Source organism: Hemitrygon akajei, chromosome 7 (genome assembly GCF_048418815.1).
Source record: "Hemitrygon akajei chromosome 7, sHemAka1.3, whole genome shotgun sequence".
In the NCBI taxonomy this organism is placed as follows: domain Eukaryota; kingdom Metazoa; phylum Chordata; class Chondrichthyes; order Myliobatiformes; family Dasyatidae; genus Hemitrygon; species Hemitrygon akajei.
Window position 1 is genome coordinate 154956694 of NC_133130.1, and position 13179 is coordinate 154969872.

Genomic DNA, 13179 nt, shown 5'->3' on the forward strand with positions numbered 1-13179 from the left:
CACTGGATTGAGCTCTTTCTGAAATAGCTTCAATTTATGTGAAAATATTTTGTGTACAAGAAGCAGACTGCAACATTACTGTTAACTGTTTAACTGTTGTCTTTCTGTTCATAGGTCTACCTACAGCCTAAGTCAAGGTTTGTGGCTACCAGTCAGTAAGAGTTTTGTCGTGCCTCCAGTGGAGCTATCCATCAGCCCGTTGGCCAGCTGCAAGACTGATGTCCTGGTCACTGAGGACACAGGGGAGGTTAGGTAAGAGACCAGTTGTAGAGGCAATGAGGAGAGTTAAGGTTGTTTTCACAGTGATGATGATGCAGACAGGTGGTTTATCTGCACAGGGACTGATAGAATTAGGAGACTTGATAAACAGAGACCATTTAAATCAAGGGAAATTTCTTCACACAGAGTGTCATAAATCTTTTCCTTATGTGGAGGTTGAGACACTTAATGTTCCTTTGACCGAGAAAAATGGATGTAAGGGGCATTCGTACCCAGAAGGGAAATTTGAACTGAGGCCACAATCAGAGTATCTGTGGTCCAATTCAATGCTGAAGCCAGGACTGAGGACCTGGCGGCCTACTGCTGTTCCTGTTTACAATGTTCTTATGCTTATATTATGCAGAAATCAAATCAGGGAAGCACTTGCCAGCTGTTACTTCTAAATCATCAAATTCATTGAGTAGTTTGAAATATGATGTATCTTATTTTATCTGTTTATTCAGTGTTCTGATTTGGCACACCATCGTTTTCTGTGACATGCATATAAAATTAGAGCATTATTTATATTTCCTGGATGGATTATTGTATCTGCATGCAAGTTGAGTCCCAGAAAACCATCTGGAAACCTTCTCTTCTTTTTCCCCCTCTGTTAGCTGAGTCTGTCTTTATTGTTGAGTTTGTATAAATTACTGATTTTTAAATCTTTTGTTGTATTTAATTAAAACTTGCGGTAAACAAGTGTCAGTAACTTCCCAATCTTGTAATATCTCAGACTTCTATGGTAAGTGCCAGTAACTTCAAAACATCTTGGGAAGTGTTAACCTTTGCCCAGATTCTGGGTGCATTTATGACATGCTTAGGACAACAGAAATGCCACTTTATTCCTTGAATCATAGGCCTACGTAACAGAAGAGCTTCATTTATCCCATTGTCTCCTGCCTGGTTGTCAAAAAGATACTCAGCCTTACTACTACTTTACAGCACAAACTCCATTGTCTTCTAGATCACATCTCCAAGTATTGCTGAAATGCCTTGAATTTGTCAATTTCAATTGCACCTTCAAGCAGTGAGTTCCAACCCACTGGTACTCTCTAAGTGAAGATCTCTTTACTTACCATCCCTTAAATCCTGCTATGAAGAGCTTTACATCAACACACCCAGCTTTGGTTTAGTTACTGATAGAAACATAGAAAATAGGTGCAGGAGTAGGCCATTCGGCCCTTCGAGCCTGCACCAACATTCAGTATGATCATGGCTGATCATCCAACTCAGAACCCTGTTGGTGCTTTCTCTCCATACCCCCTGATCCCTTTAGCCACAAGGGCCATATCTAACTTCCTCTTAAATATAGCCAATGAACCGGCCTCAACTGTTTCCTGTGGCAGAGAATTCCACAGATTCACCGCTCTCTGTATGAAGAAGTTTTTCCTCATCTCGGTCCTAAAAGCTTCCCCTTTATCCTTAAACTGCGACCCCTCGTTCTGGACTTCCCCAACATCAGAAACAATCTTCCTGCATCTAGCCTGTCCAATCCCTTTAGAATTTTATATGTTTCAATAAGATCCCCTCTCAATCTTCTAAATTCCAGCGAGTATAAGCCTAGTCGATCCAGTCTTTCTTCATATGAAAGTCCTGCCATCCCAGGAATCAATCTGGTGAACCTTCTTTGTACTCCCTCTATGGCAAGAATATCTTTCCTCAGATTAGGGGACCAAAACTGCACACAATACTCTAGGTGCAGTCTCACCAAGGCCTTGTACAACTGCAGTAGAACCTCCCTGCTCCTATACTTGAATCCTTTTGCTATGAATGCCAACATACCATTTGCCTTTTTCACCGCCTGCTGTACCTGCATGCCCACTTTCAATGACTGGTGTACAATGACACCCAGATCTCGTTGCACCTCCCCTTTTCCTAGTAGGCCACCATTCAGATATTAATCTGTTTTCCTGTTCTTGCAACCAAAATGGATAACCTCACATTTGTCCATATTAAATTGCATCTGCCATGAATTTGCACACTCACCTAATCTATCCAAGTCACCCTGCATCCTCTTAGCATCCTCCTCACAGCTAACACCGCCGCCCAGCTTCATGTCATCCGCAAGCCTGGAGATGCTGTATTTAATTCCCTCGTCTAAATCATTAATATATATTGTAAACAACTGGGGTCCCAGCACTGAGCCTTGCGATACCCCACTAGTCACTATCTAATATCTCTAATATATCTAATATCTCTACATATTTCTAAGAAGAAACAAAAACGCAGAGCACGAAAAATGGTTTAAGTTTTTAATTGCCATTTGTTGCTGCTCAATTAACTAAGAAGGGAATGAACATTGCCCTTTTGGGGTGTCTTAACACTTCAACAAAAAATGGACTGCAGAATTTTGGGAAATTACTATTCCAGACCAAAATGTAGCACCTGTTTCTAGCAAATATTTAATAGTTTATGTTTCTGTTTAAACTTTCTGAATAATAGCAAAAGTATCACTGGCAAATTGGAAGAATTGGCAAACTGGCTAGTTGGAAGGATTTTAGATGCTAAAGAAAAATAAATTGCATTAAAATTTATTCCTTGATACAATGAAGAACATCTGGTGCAGTTTTGCAAATACATCTGAAAACTGAGTTTGCATAAAAAATATTTCTATCAGTATGACAGTTTATCATCTGTGAGTAAAATTATGCAATGAAACTGAAAAATGTCTTTAAAAGTTCAAGAAAGCAATTTCTTGATGTTAAATGTCCTAGTGCATTAAATATATTTAATTTTTAACTATTTTTGGAAGGCACATTTTAATATCCTTGTAACTGAAAATATTTTAAAAGCTTCTTTGAAGTTCCACAGATGAGCTCAGTTAATCAGAAACCTATGATAATGATGATTAGATACATCTAGGCCAATAGCCAGTATATGAAGAAATGCTGATTTTGGACCAGCAGGTGAGATTATGGAAGCTCAATTTTTTCTGCTACATATGTAAAGCGCTTTGCTATCTTTTATATTGATTTAACTCACCTACAACGGCATGCACAAGAGCAATTCTCATTGAGAATGTGCTCAAATTACCTTTGTTCATAGTCAACAGGGCTGTAGAAATTTGTCCCCTGTTACATAAGCTTCATGCACAATATCTTAAATGCAGCTCTGCTTCTGAAATTCGATTCACAATTCATTTCAGTCGAACCAGATTTCACAAGAAAAATTTGATAAGCATATGTAACCACATTGTGCATGTTGTATATATTACAGGGGACATATTGCCTGAATTAACTGTTTGAAAAGCTCCAGAAATTTAAATCCATTCCTCTAAAGAGTTACTAGTGTCAATTCAGTGACAGTCTCCCATCTGGCAGAAGCAGAAATATTGTACCCAGCAAGGAATTTTTGGGAACCAGCATTCCACAAGAGATCAGGTTGCAAGGAAATCTCCTCTGACCTGCAAGACAGTTGTCTATCCTACCAGTTGGTGGCTTCTGCCATAACTCAGACAGGACTGCCCATAACGTAGTGAATATGTTTCCGTCAGAGGAAGGTGAAAACACTTGGCCTTGGTTTTGCTCTTTTATGACAGGCTCTCCATTTGTCTCAGCTTGAAGCTTGACAGAACTGAAAAGGCCAAGGGCAGAAGCAGAACGAACTGAAACATCATGCCCACCATTCTGCTGCAGGTCAGGAGAAGCAATTTGATCTCTTGAGGAATGTTGGCTCCCAAAAATTCTTTGCTGGGTCCAATATTTCTGCTTCTACCAGATGGGAGACTGTCACAAAATTGACACCAGTAACTTTTTAGAGGAGTGGATTGAAGACTGGCCATAAATCACCATGCCTAAATTGCATGTGGCCATAAGGCCAATCTCAAAAGTAACCAGATTCTGCTGGGTTTCAAGAGGAAGCAGCTTAGATAGTTTTCTAAAAATAGTCTTCTATTATAAAAAAAATTCAGAAGATATTATTCAGTACCATGGAGGTGTGAGAGGTAATGAAGCAAGCAGCAAGACGTGGGTCAAGTTCGCGTGGGCTAAGATGGTGAGATTTTTTTTCTGAAAGTTTAAAATGTCAGACCTTGATTTCCAGGCTATTCGCTGAGCAAAACACTGCATATTGTTATGGTTTATTGCTCTTGCCCTGTGCAGTTAATTATCTCTTAGTTTTCTCAAACTTTTGTAAATGATTATGTCATTATCTTGACTAGTGGTGACCTGCTGCTGCCTCGTTTGCAATCTGCTCTGTTCTCTTAATGAGATTGTGCTTTCTGTGTGAAAATAACTACCAAATTGTAATTATGCACAGACATAGAAAACAAATTTGTCCTGTCCAATGTGTTTTTACAAACCTAACCTTCCCAGACTTTTGGCCCTTTAAGAATATGCTAAAGCGTTCATTATCTATGTGTTAAGTGGTTTGGAACATTTAACTGCATTTGTCTTCGAAATACAGTCACATTTGTAACCTAAGCAATGCAATAGCTTGGATGTATGCTGCAAGATACCGCATATAGTAATCAGCTATTTGTTTCAGAATCAGAATCAGGTTTAATATCACTGGCAAGTCATGGAATTTGTTAACTTTGCAGCTGCAGAACAATGCGATACATGATGATATAATATATATCAAAAATCTGTAAATTACAGTAACTATATATGTATATTAAATAGTTAAATTAAGTAATTAGTGCAAAATTAGAAATAAAAAGTAGTGATTTAGTGTTCATGGGATCAATGTTCATTCAGAAATCAGATGACAAAGGGAACAAAGTGATTCCTGAGTTGCTGATTATGTGCCTTCAGGCCTCTATACCTCCTTCCTGACGGTAACAATGTGAAGAAGGCATGTCCTGGTTGGTGTGGATCCTTAATGATGGACGGCACCTTTTTGAGGCACTGCACCTTGAAGACGTCGTGGATGCCACAGAAGCCAGTACCCATGTTGGAGCCGACTCGTTTTACAACTCTCTGCAGTTTTCTTCGGTCCTGTGCAGTTGCACCCCCTCACCCCCCCCCCGCCCCACCCATACCAGATGTTGATACAGCCGGTCAGAATGCTTTTCATGGTCCATCTGTAGAAATTCTCGAGTGTTTTAGCTGACATACCAAATCTCCTCAAACTCCGAATGAAATATAGCCGCTGTCTTGCTATATTACTGTATCATAGAATTGTATTGCACAAAAATGGGCCTTTTTAGCCCAACCGTGATACCTATCAAGACTAATCCCATTTTCCTGCATTAGGGCCATATCCCTCTCTACCTTTCCTATCTGAATAATTGTCCAAATGCCCTTTAAATGTTGTAATTCTATCTGCTTCTCCACCTGTTCTGTCAGATTATTCCATATAACCACCATTCCATGTGGAAAAACATAGACCCTTACTGTATGCTCAGAAAGAAGAATGCCTTCTTAACCTGTAACTAATGAGGAGTCCAAGCAATTAGGTCCACAAACAATTCCTGCCGTTGCCTGTAAAAGTTTGTACAGCATGGGTTTGCTCAGGAGCTCCAGTTTCCTCCCACAGTGAAAAGATGTACCAGTTGGTATGTTAATTGTCCTCTGATTAGGCTAGGGTTAAGTTGGGAGTTGCTGAAGAGATTGGCTCGAAGTGCTAGAATAACCTATTCCATGCTGTATCTCAATAAAATAAAATATTGTGGAAACTAAACACCAACGAGATGTGCCATTGGGCAAGCTGTGGTTTGCACGATGGTGTAGTTGTCAGTTTCTACTGAGTGACACTGATGTACTGTGTCTTGTACAATGCTTACAAACTTCAGCTATCTGGTTTGCAATCTGAAGTGTATCATCAAATCCTGCACTTGATCAAAAGGTAAACAAAACATCACTTTAAACTTAGAGAGATTTACCTATTGTTGAATCTGCATGAATGAACTGGTATGCAGACAATCAAATACTAAAAGATGGAGTCCATTCTGCTATGATGCTTGATGTTCCTTCAAAGATAAATTAGTCCGTGAAAAAGCTCTGCTCTTGCACTAGGGTACAGGATAAAGGAGGCTATAAGTTACCACAATCACACTTCAGATCTTGGGTCACCGAGATCAATTTCTTTTCTGTTTAGCTCTTCAGGACATTAGTGTCTCCTTTTATGGCAAATAAAACAGGATGAGAAGCTTGCATCTGTACCAACATTTCTGCTAAATTATTGATGGGAGGAATATTAAAAATTTAATCTGGTATTGTAATGTTTGTAATTAGAACCCTTAGGATAAATAAGCTGCCAAATATCATTTTCACCTATTTTTGTACTGCTATCTGCCTAAGCCAGTAAGTGGGAGCTCAAGAGTAAGAGGCCTTGTATATTATAAACAAATGAACAGCAGGCTCTTTGGACCATGCCACTATGGAGTATTTGCTTCAAACCGGAGGAAGAAGTCGAGCTATGATGTTGTATCTATTTACATTCTGTGAAAATTCAGGTCATTAAAGAACATAAAGGAAATAATGGTCACAAAGCTGTGATGTACAAAGCTGAAAGTGGGTACGTTGTTATAATGAGTAGCAGGCTGTGATCAGAGGTGTGTCAAAATCTGAATGCTTGTTACATTATTATGAAGTGCACTGAAATGTGGTTTTGCCCTTTGCCAGTCCTGTTTCTTAAAATTGCAAATTGTGTACAGGGATAGTACAATGTCACAATTTGCCTTTATACATGGATTAAGACAATCAGACAGACATTTAATTCAGCACAGACATTGAACTGTTGTCATGCACCATAACATTTAAGCTAAAAACTAATGATGGGAATTGTTTGTATCGTGAAAAGGAGAATGACAGCCACGTCGAGAGACTCAAACCAGAGGGAAAATAAAATCAACAAATATATGCAATTGTTCAGCTTTATCATTCACTTATTTGAAAGATATATTTTGAAAAAAAAGTTGTTGAAATAAAATAAATTAAAAGAATATTTTCTTTTGTTCAATAATCATAATTACCCTTACAATTACTAACCCTCATTAAGAAGGGTAATTGAATAATTGATTAGTGTTGCATTGATTGCTTGTAACTTTAGAATATGAATGTTGAATCAGTCAAATAACTTGTACTTGAAATAATATTATTGCAAAGAAGCCAATCTTTTATGCACCATCACCATGTATCAAGACAGCAGCAACAAAATATGTCTGACAGGCCCGTAGTTTGAATACGCTGGGTGCCAAATCGTTTACAGTGTGGTATCCAAAGCACATGAGGAATCGCCTTGCTCTGGCCATCATTTTGTAACATCGGTGACATTAACACGTCAGATTCTGCTGTCAGTCACAAACCAAGCTTGTTGGTGCCAGAAGTAGCAGATTGGGACCCACCAGTATTACTAGTTCATGTGTTAACCTCATGCACTTAAAAATACTTAGAGCAGCAAAAAGGATTCTCTCAGCTCTTCTCAAGTCAGATGGCAATATTTAAAGAAATCAGCAGCTACTTATAAGTCAGTTGTAACCTGTTTTCTACTAGTGTTTGCTTCATCAAGACTGCAAGGATGTGGTGTGCTGGAATGGAGCAGTTTATCTAAGTTTTGCGGATTCTGAAATAGCCATTTTCTCCAGGCCCAGTCAAGAAGGCAGCTGTTTTCCAATGTAAATGAAATCGGGCACACACAAGGCATGTTAAGCTGATGTGGCATGAGAGAGAAGCGTTCAGCAATAGGCCATGTCAGCTCAGAATCTTCTGCAAATACTGCTGTCTGCATCTGAACAAGCAACAGTCTGCAAGGCTTAGTGCCTTCGTTGGAATGTGCATCAGTCAAAATGCACTTTTTGAGCACGAGACTAGTAGAAAGCCGCAGGCAATGCTCTCCGAGCTGTTCCAGGATAGCATTACCAGTGGCTTTGGTCATGAATGTCATTGGTTATGGGCTAGAGATATCTGCACCATAGTGAAGTGAGCCACACACTGTTATGTAAGGGACATCACACCCAGTCCTCTTTCAAGTAACAGAGAACAGACTTCATCAGCTTGTACAATGATTGGTCCAAAATGCGTAGTGGAGTGAAAATATGGCCCTGGTTATATTGCCAAAAATTATGAGATTGTATCTGGATGTTGTTGACTGTAGATCAGATCTCCCATGTACGGAATGTGGTAGGCATATTGAGAATCTATAGAATGAGAATAAAACTCACATTTTATTTTTCATGAGGACAAACTTAAACATCGTAAACAAAATAATGGTTCATTATTATTATTCAATTTCTAGGCAAGTGATTCTTCATTGTAATTCCTTCTCTGTCCAGTGCGTGTGTAATGTTACTTTAGAATGGTGCTGACAACACTGATATTTATACCCCTATGTGAAGCAGTGCTGTTCAGAAATATTTCTGGAAATCTCCACTCACGACCTTGGGAAACAGTGAAACATTAAATATTTTGTTAGCTTTGCAAATCTGGAAGATCTGTATTCCTCAGCACTGGAGAGGCCAAATTCAGATTGGATGATCACTTTGCAGGAGGCCAGCCCTGAGCTTCCAGTGGCCAGTCACCATTATCCTTTACCTCACCCTCTTGTGAACAAGATTCTAATGTTCAAACAAAGCTTATTGTTAGAATCAGAATCTGGTTTATTATCAGCGGCACATGTGGTGAAATTTGTTAACTTTGTGGCAGCAGTAATGCAATACATGATAATCTAGAGAATAAGAAGTGAAATACAGTAAATATATGTATTTATATATATATATAAAACCTCCACGGTGTATGCTTAGCCCACCGCTCTACTCTCTCTATTACCACAACTGTGTGGCTAGGCAGAGCTCAGATACCATCTGTAAATTTGCAGATGAATATAACCATTGATGGTAGAATCTCAGATGGAGACGAGAGAGCATAGAGGAGCGAGATATACCAACTAGTGGAGTGGCGTGGCAGCAACAACCTGGCACTCAACATCAGTAAGATGAAGGAGCTGGTTGCAGACTTCAGGAAAGGTAAGATGAAGAAACACATGCCAATCCTCATACAGGGAATAGAAATGGAGAGAGTGAGCAGTTTCAAGTTCCTGGGTGTCAAAATCTCTGAGGACCTAACTTGGTCCTAACATATCAATGTAGCAAGACAGCCACTATACTTCATCAGGAGTTTGAAGAGATTTGGTATGTCAACAAAAATACTCAAGAACTTCTATGGAAGTTTTACCATGGAAAGCATTCTGATAGGCTGCATCACTGTCTGGGATGGGGGTGGGCTACTGCATAGGACTGTGAGAAGCTTCAGAAGGTCATAAATTTAGTCAGCTCCACCTTAGGTACTAGCCTACAAAGTACCCAGGACATCTGCAAAGAGCAGTGTCGCAGAAAGGCACCGTCCATTATTCCATTATTAAGGTCCTTCAGCACCCAGGGCATGCCCCTTACTCACTGTCGCCATCAGGTAGGAGATACAGAAGCCTGAAGGCACACACTCATTGATTCAGAAACAGCTTCTTCCCCTCTGCCATCCAATTCCTAAATAGACATTGAACCTATGTCCACAACGTCACTTTTTATAAATATATTATTTCTGTTATTGCATGATTTTTAATCTATTCAATATACATATACTGTAATTGATTGATTTATTTATTTCTTCCTTCTATATTATGCATTGCTTTGAACTACTGCTGCTAAGATAACAAATTTCACTACACATGCTAGTGATAATAAACCTGATTCTGATATATATATATAATAGTTAAATTAAATTAATTAAACAAGCAGTCCAAAAAATGGGAAATAAAAAAGTAGTGAGCTAGTGTCCATTCAGAAATCGGCAGAAGAGAAAAAGCTATTCCTGAATCATTGACTTTGTGCCTTCAGGCTTCTGTACCTCCTCCCTGATGGTAACAATGAGATGAGGGCACGTCCGGGTGCTGGAGTCCTTAATGATGGACACCACCTTTCTGAGGCACCACTCCTTGAAGATGTATTGGATACTACGGAGGCTGGTGCCCATGATGGACCTGACTAATTTTACAACTCTCTGCAGCTTACTTCAATCCTGTGCAGTAGTACCTCCCCCAAACACCCCCCCCCCCCCAGACAGTGATGCAGCCAGTTAGAATACTATGCATGATATACCTGTAGACATTTGTGAATGTTTTTGGTAACATACCAAATCTCCTCAAACTCCTAATGAAACATAGCCACTGCCTTGCTTTCTTTATAGCTGCATTGATATGTTGAGTCCAGGTTTTGTCCTTAGAGATATTGACACCACAAGAACTTGAAATTGCTCACTGCCTCCACTTCTGATCCTTCTTTGAGGAGTGGTATGTGTTCTCTTGCCTTACCCTTTCTGAAGTCCACTACAGTCTTCGAGACCCAACAGTGAATTCAACATCTTCAGCTAATCACCTTCTACTACTGTTTTTATTTCATATTTATTCCACATTCCTCACGTAATTCCATTTTCTGCATTTTCCCATCCTTTCTATTGTTCTCGTACTCCAATTTACACAATCACTCCCTTCTCATTGAACTTCTCCTATCCTGGCCATTTCTCTCTTCTTCCCCAATTCCCCATCTCTGCATCTTAAAACCTGTGGATCTCTGGCTGTTAATGATTCTGATGAAAGGTCATCAATTTGAATAGTTAAGTCTGTTACTCCAGCCACAGAAGGAGCCTTACCTGCAGAGCATTTCCAGTATTTTTCAGTTATTATTTAGTATTAGCAATACCATCTCAGTTTGAAATTACTCCCTCAATGTGGTCATAATCCAGCAGCCAACAGTTGATTAGTCGCTAAGATCAGCTACTTCAAAGCGCCTTTGCACACAACGGTAGTTATTGGATGAAAGAACTGCATCTGGGCCAATACTTCAGAGACCTCCTGCTCCTATGTTTGACACAGTTTGACCCATTAGTCTCAGCATGGCTCAGGGATCAAGCACGGAGCTTGCATTATCTTCACAGCGTTGATTCCGATTAGACGGCCTTCGTCTATTAATTAAATCATTAGGAGCACAAAGTCCCTCTTTTTTGCTGTGACAAATGCTGTGTGGATTTATTTGACAGCAACTTCAGCAAAGAATGAATAAATCTATTAAAAGTTACATGCTGAAAATATGCATATGTATAGAATTAGTTTTTTGAGAGAGTATAGATTAAAGGGTGACCCCTGCTGTAACCCCATTATAAGGAAAAGTTCCCTTCAGTGACCTTCCTGTGGCATGAGTTCTCAGTATCCCAGCCTCCCACTCTGAAGAACTGCAGTGGAAAAACTTAGGCTATCTCAGACAATCATTGCCTTATTATATTTCCATCTTCTGCAATCAGCGCCATTCAAGAGGTTCAGTCAGTGTTGCAAACAAATTTATTTGTGCATCACAAACTTAATAAAACCTTCTGGTTAGACCTCTTTATGAATAAAGAACAGCAGGGTGAGCTTCCTCAACAACTATCACCCTGTAGCACTCACATTTACTGTGATGAAGTGCATTGAGAGGTAGGTCATGGCTAGAATCAACTTCTGCCTGAGTAGTGACTGGGATCTGCTTCAATTTGCTTATCACCACAATAGGTCTACAGTGGATGCAAACTTACTGGCTCTCCACTTGATCTTGGATCACCTGGTCAGTAGCAATACCTACATCACGGTGCTGTTTCTTGACTACAGCTCAGCATTCAATACAATCATATCCTCAGTTCTAATCAGTAAGCTCCAAAACCTGGTCCTCTGTACTTTCCTCTGCAACTGGATCCTTGACTTCCTCACTGGGAGATCGTAGTCTTGCTCACAATCAACACTGATGCAGCCCACTGCTCTACTTGCCATTTCCAAAATTGTGGGGCTAGGTGCCGCTCAAACACCATCTATAAGTTTGCCAATGACACAACTATTGAAAAAATTTCAGGTGGTGACGAGGAGGCATAAAAGAGTGAGATAGATCAGCTGGTTGAGTGGTGTCATGGCACTAACTTTGCACTCAATGTAAGTAAGACCACAGAATTGATTGTGGACTTTAGGAAGTTGAGGGAACACACACCAGTCCTTGTCGAGGGATTAGAGGTGGCAAGGGTGAGTAATTTTAAGTTCCTGAGTGTCAACATTTCTGAAGATGTATCCTGGGCTCAACTTATTGATACAGTTACAAAGAAGGCACAACAGCAGCTATACTTCATTAGGGGTTCAAAGAGTATTGGTATATCAGCAAAGACACTCACAAATTTCTACAGATATACCAAGGAGAGCATTTTAACTGGTTGCATCACTATCTAGTATGGAGGGAGCAGTGCACAGGATTGGGAAAAGCTGCAGAAAACTGAAAACTCAGCCAGCTCTAACGTGGGCACGAGACTCCCCAGCATCCAGGACACCTTCAAAAGGCATCCCCCATCACACAGGATATGCCCTCTTCTCATTGCTTCCATGAAGGAGGAGGTACAGAAGACACAATCGAAGTTCCAGGAGCAATTTTTTTGCCCCTCTATCAATGGATTTCTGAAGGGACAATGAAACCATGAACACTACCTCTGTATTTTTTCTCCTCTCTTATTGCACTATATATTAATTTAAAATTCGAATATACAGCACTGTGAAAAAGTACACACATGTATATATATATATATATATATATATATAGAGAGAGAGAGAGAGAAAGAGAGAGAGAGAGAGAGAGAGAGAGAGCGAGCGCTAGGGTGCCTAAGACTTTTGCACAGTACTGTAGTAATTTTATGTATTGCAATGTACTACTGCTGCAGACAAATTTCATGATATGTGAGTGATGATAAACCTGATTCTGATATGGGTCTCTATTGTGGACTGAGAGTGGGATGGGAGCAGGGAGTGTGAAGCACCAGAGAGACATTCTGTAATGATCAATAAACCAATTGTTTAAAATGGAGCGATCTTGCCTGGTACCTCAGGGCTGGCACTCCTCCTCTGCCACCTGTCCCTCAGTGCTCCACCATCTCCATTCCCAACATTCTTTGCTCCCACCAGACTTACGTACTCACCCTCCGCTCT

The 13179-nt window shown here is 39.9% G+C and overlaps 1 protein-coding gene across 5 annotated transcripts in view; it reads left to right on the plus strand.

The window, feature by feature from the left end:
- The window catches only part of LOC140731037 (astrotactin-2-like), a 1710280-nt gene that overhangs the window by 865572 nt on the left and 831529 nt on the right, over nt 1-13179 (plus strand). For all 5 annotated transcript variants that reach the window (XM_073052234.1, XM_073052229.1, XM_073052230.1 and 2 more), the window contains one exon: nt 115-252. In XM_073052234.1, coding sequence (XP_072908335.1) covers nt 115-252 — 138 coding nt within the window. The remainder of the gene's footprint in view (nt 1-114; nt 253-13179) is intronic.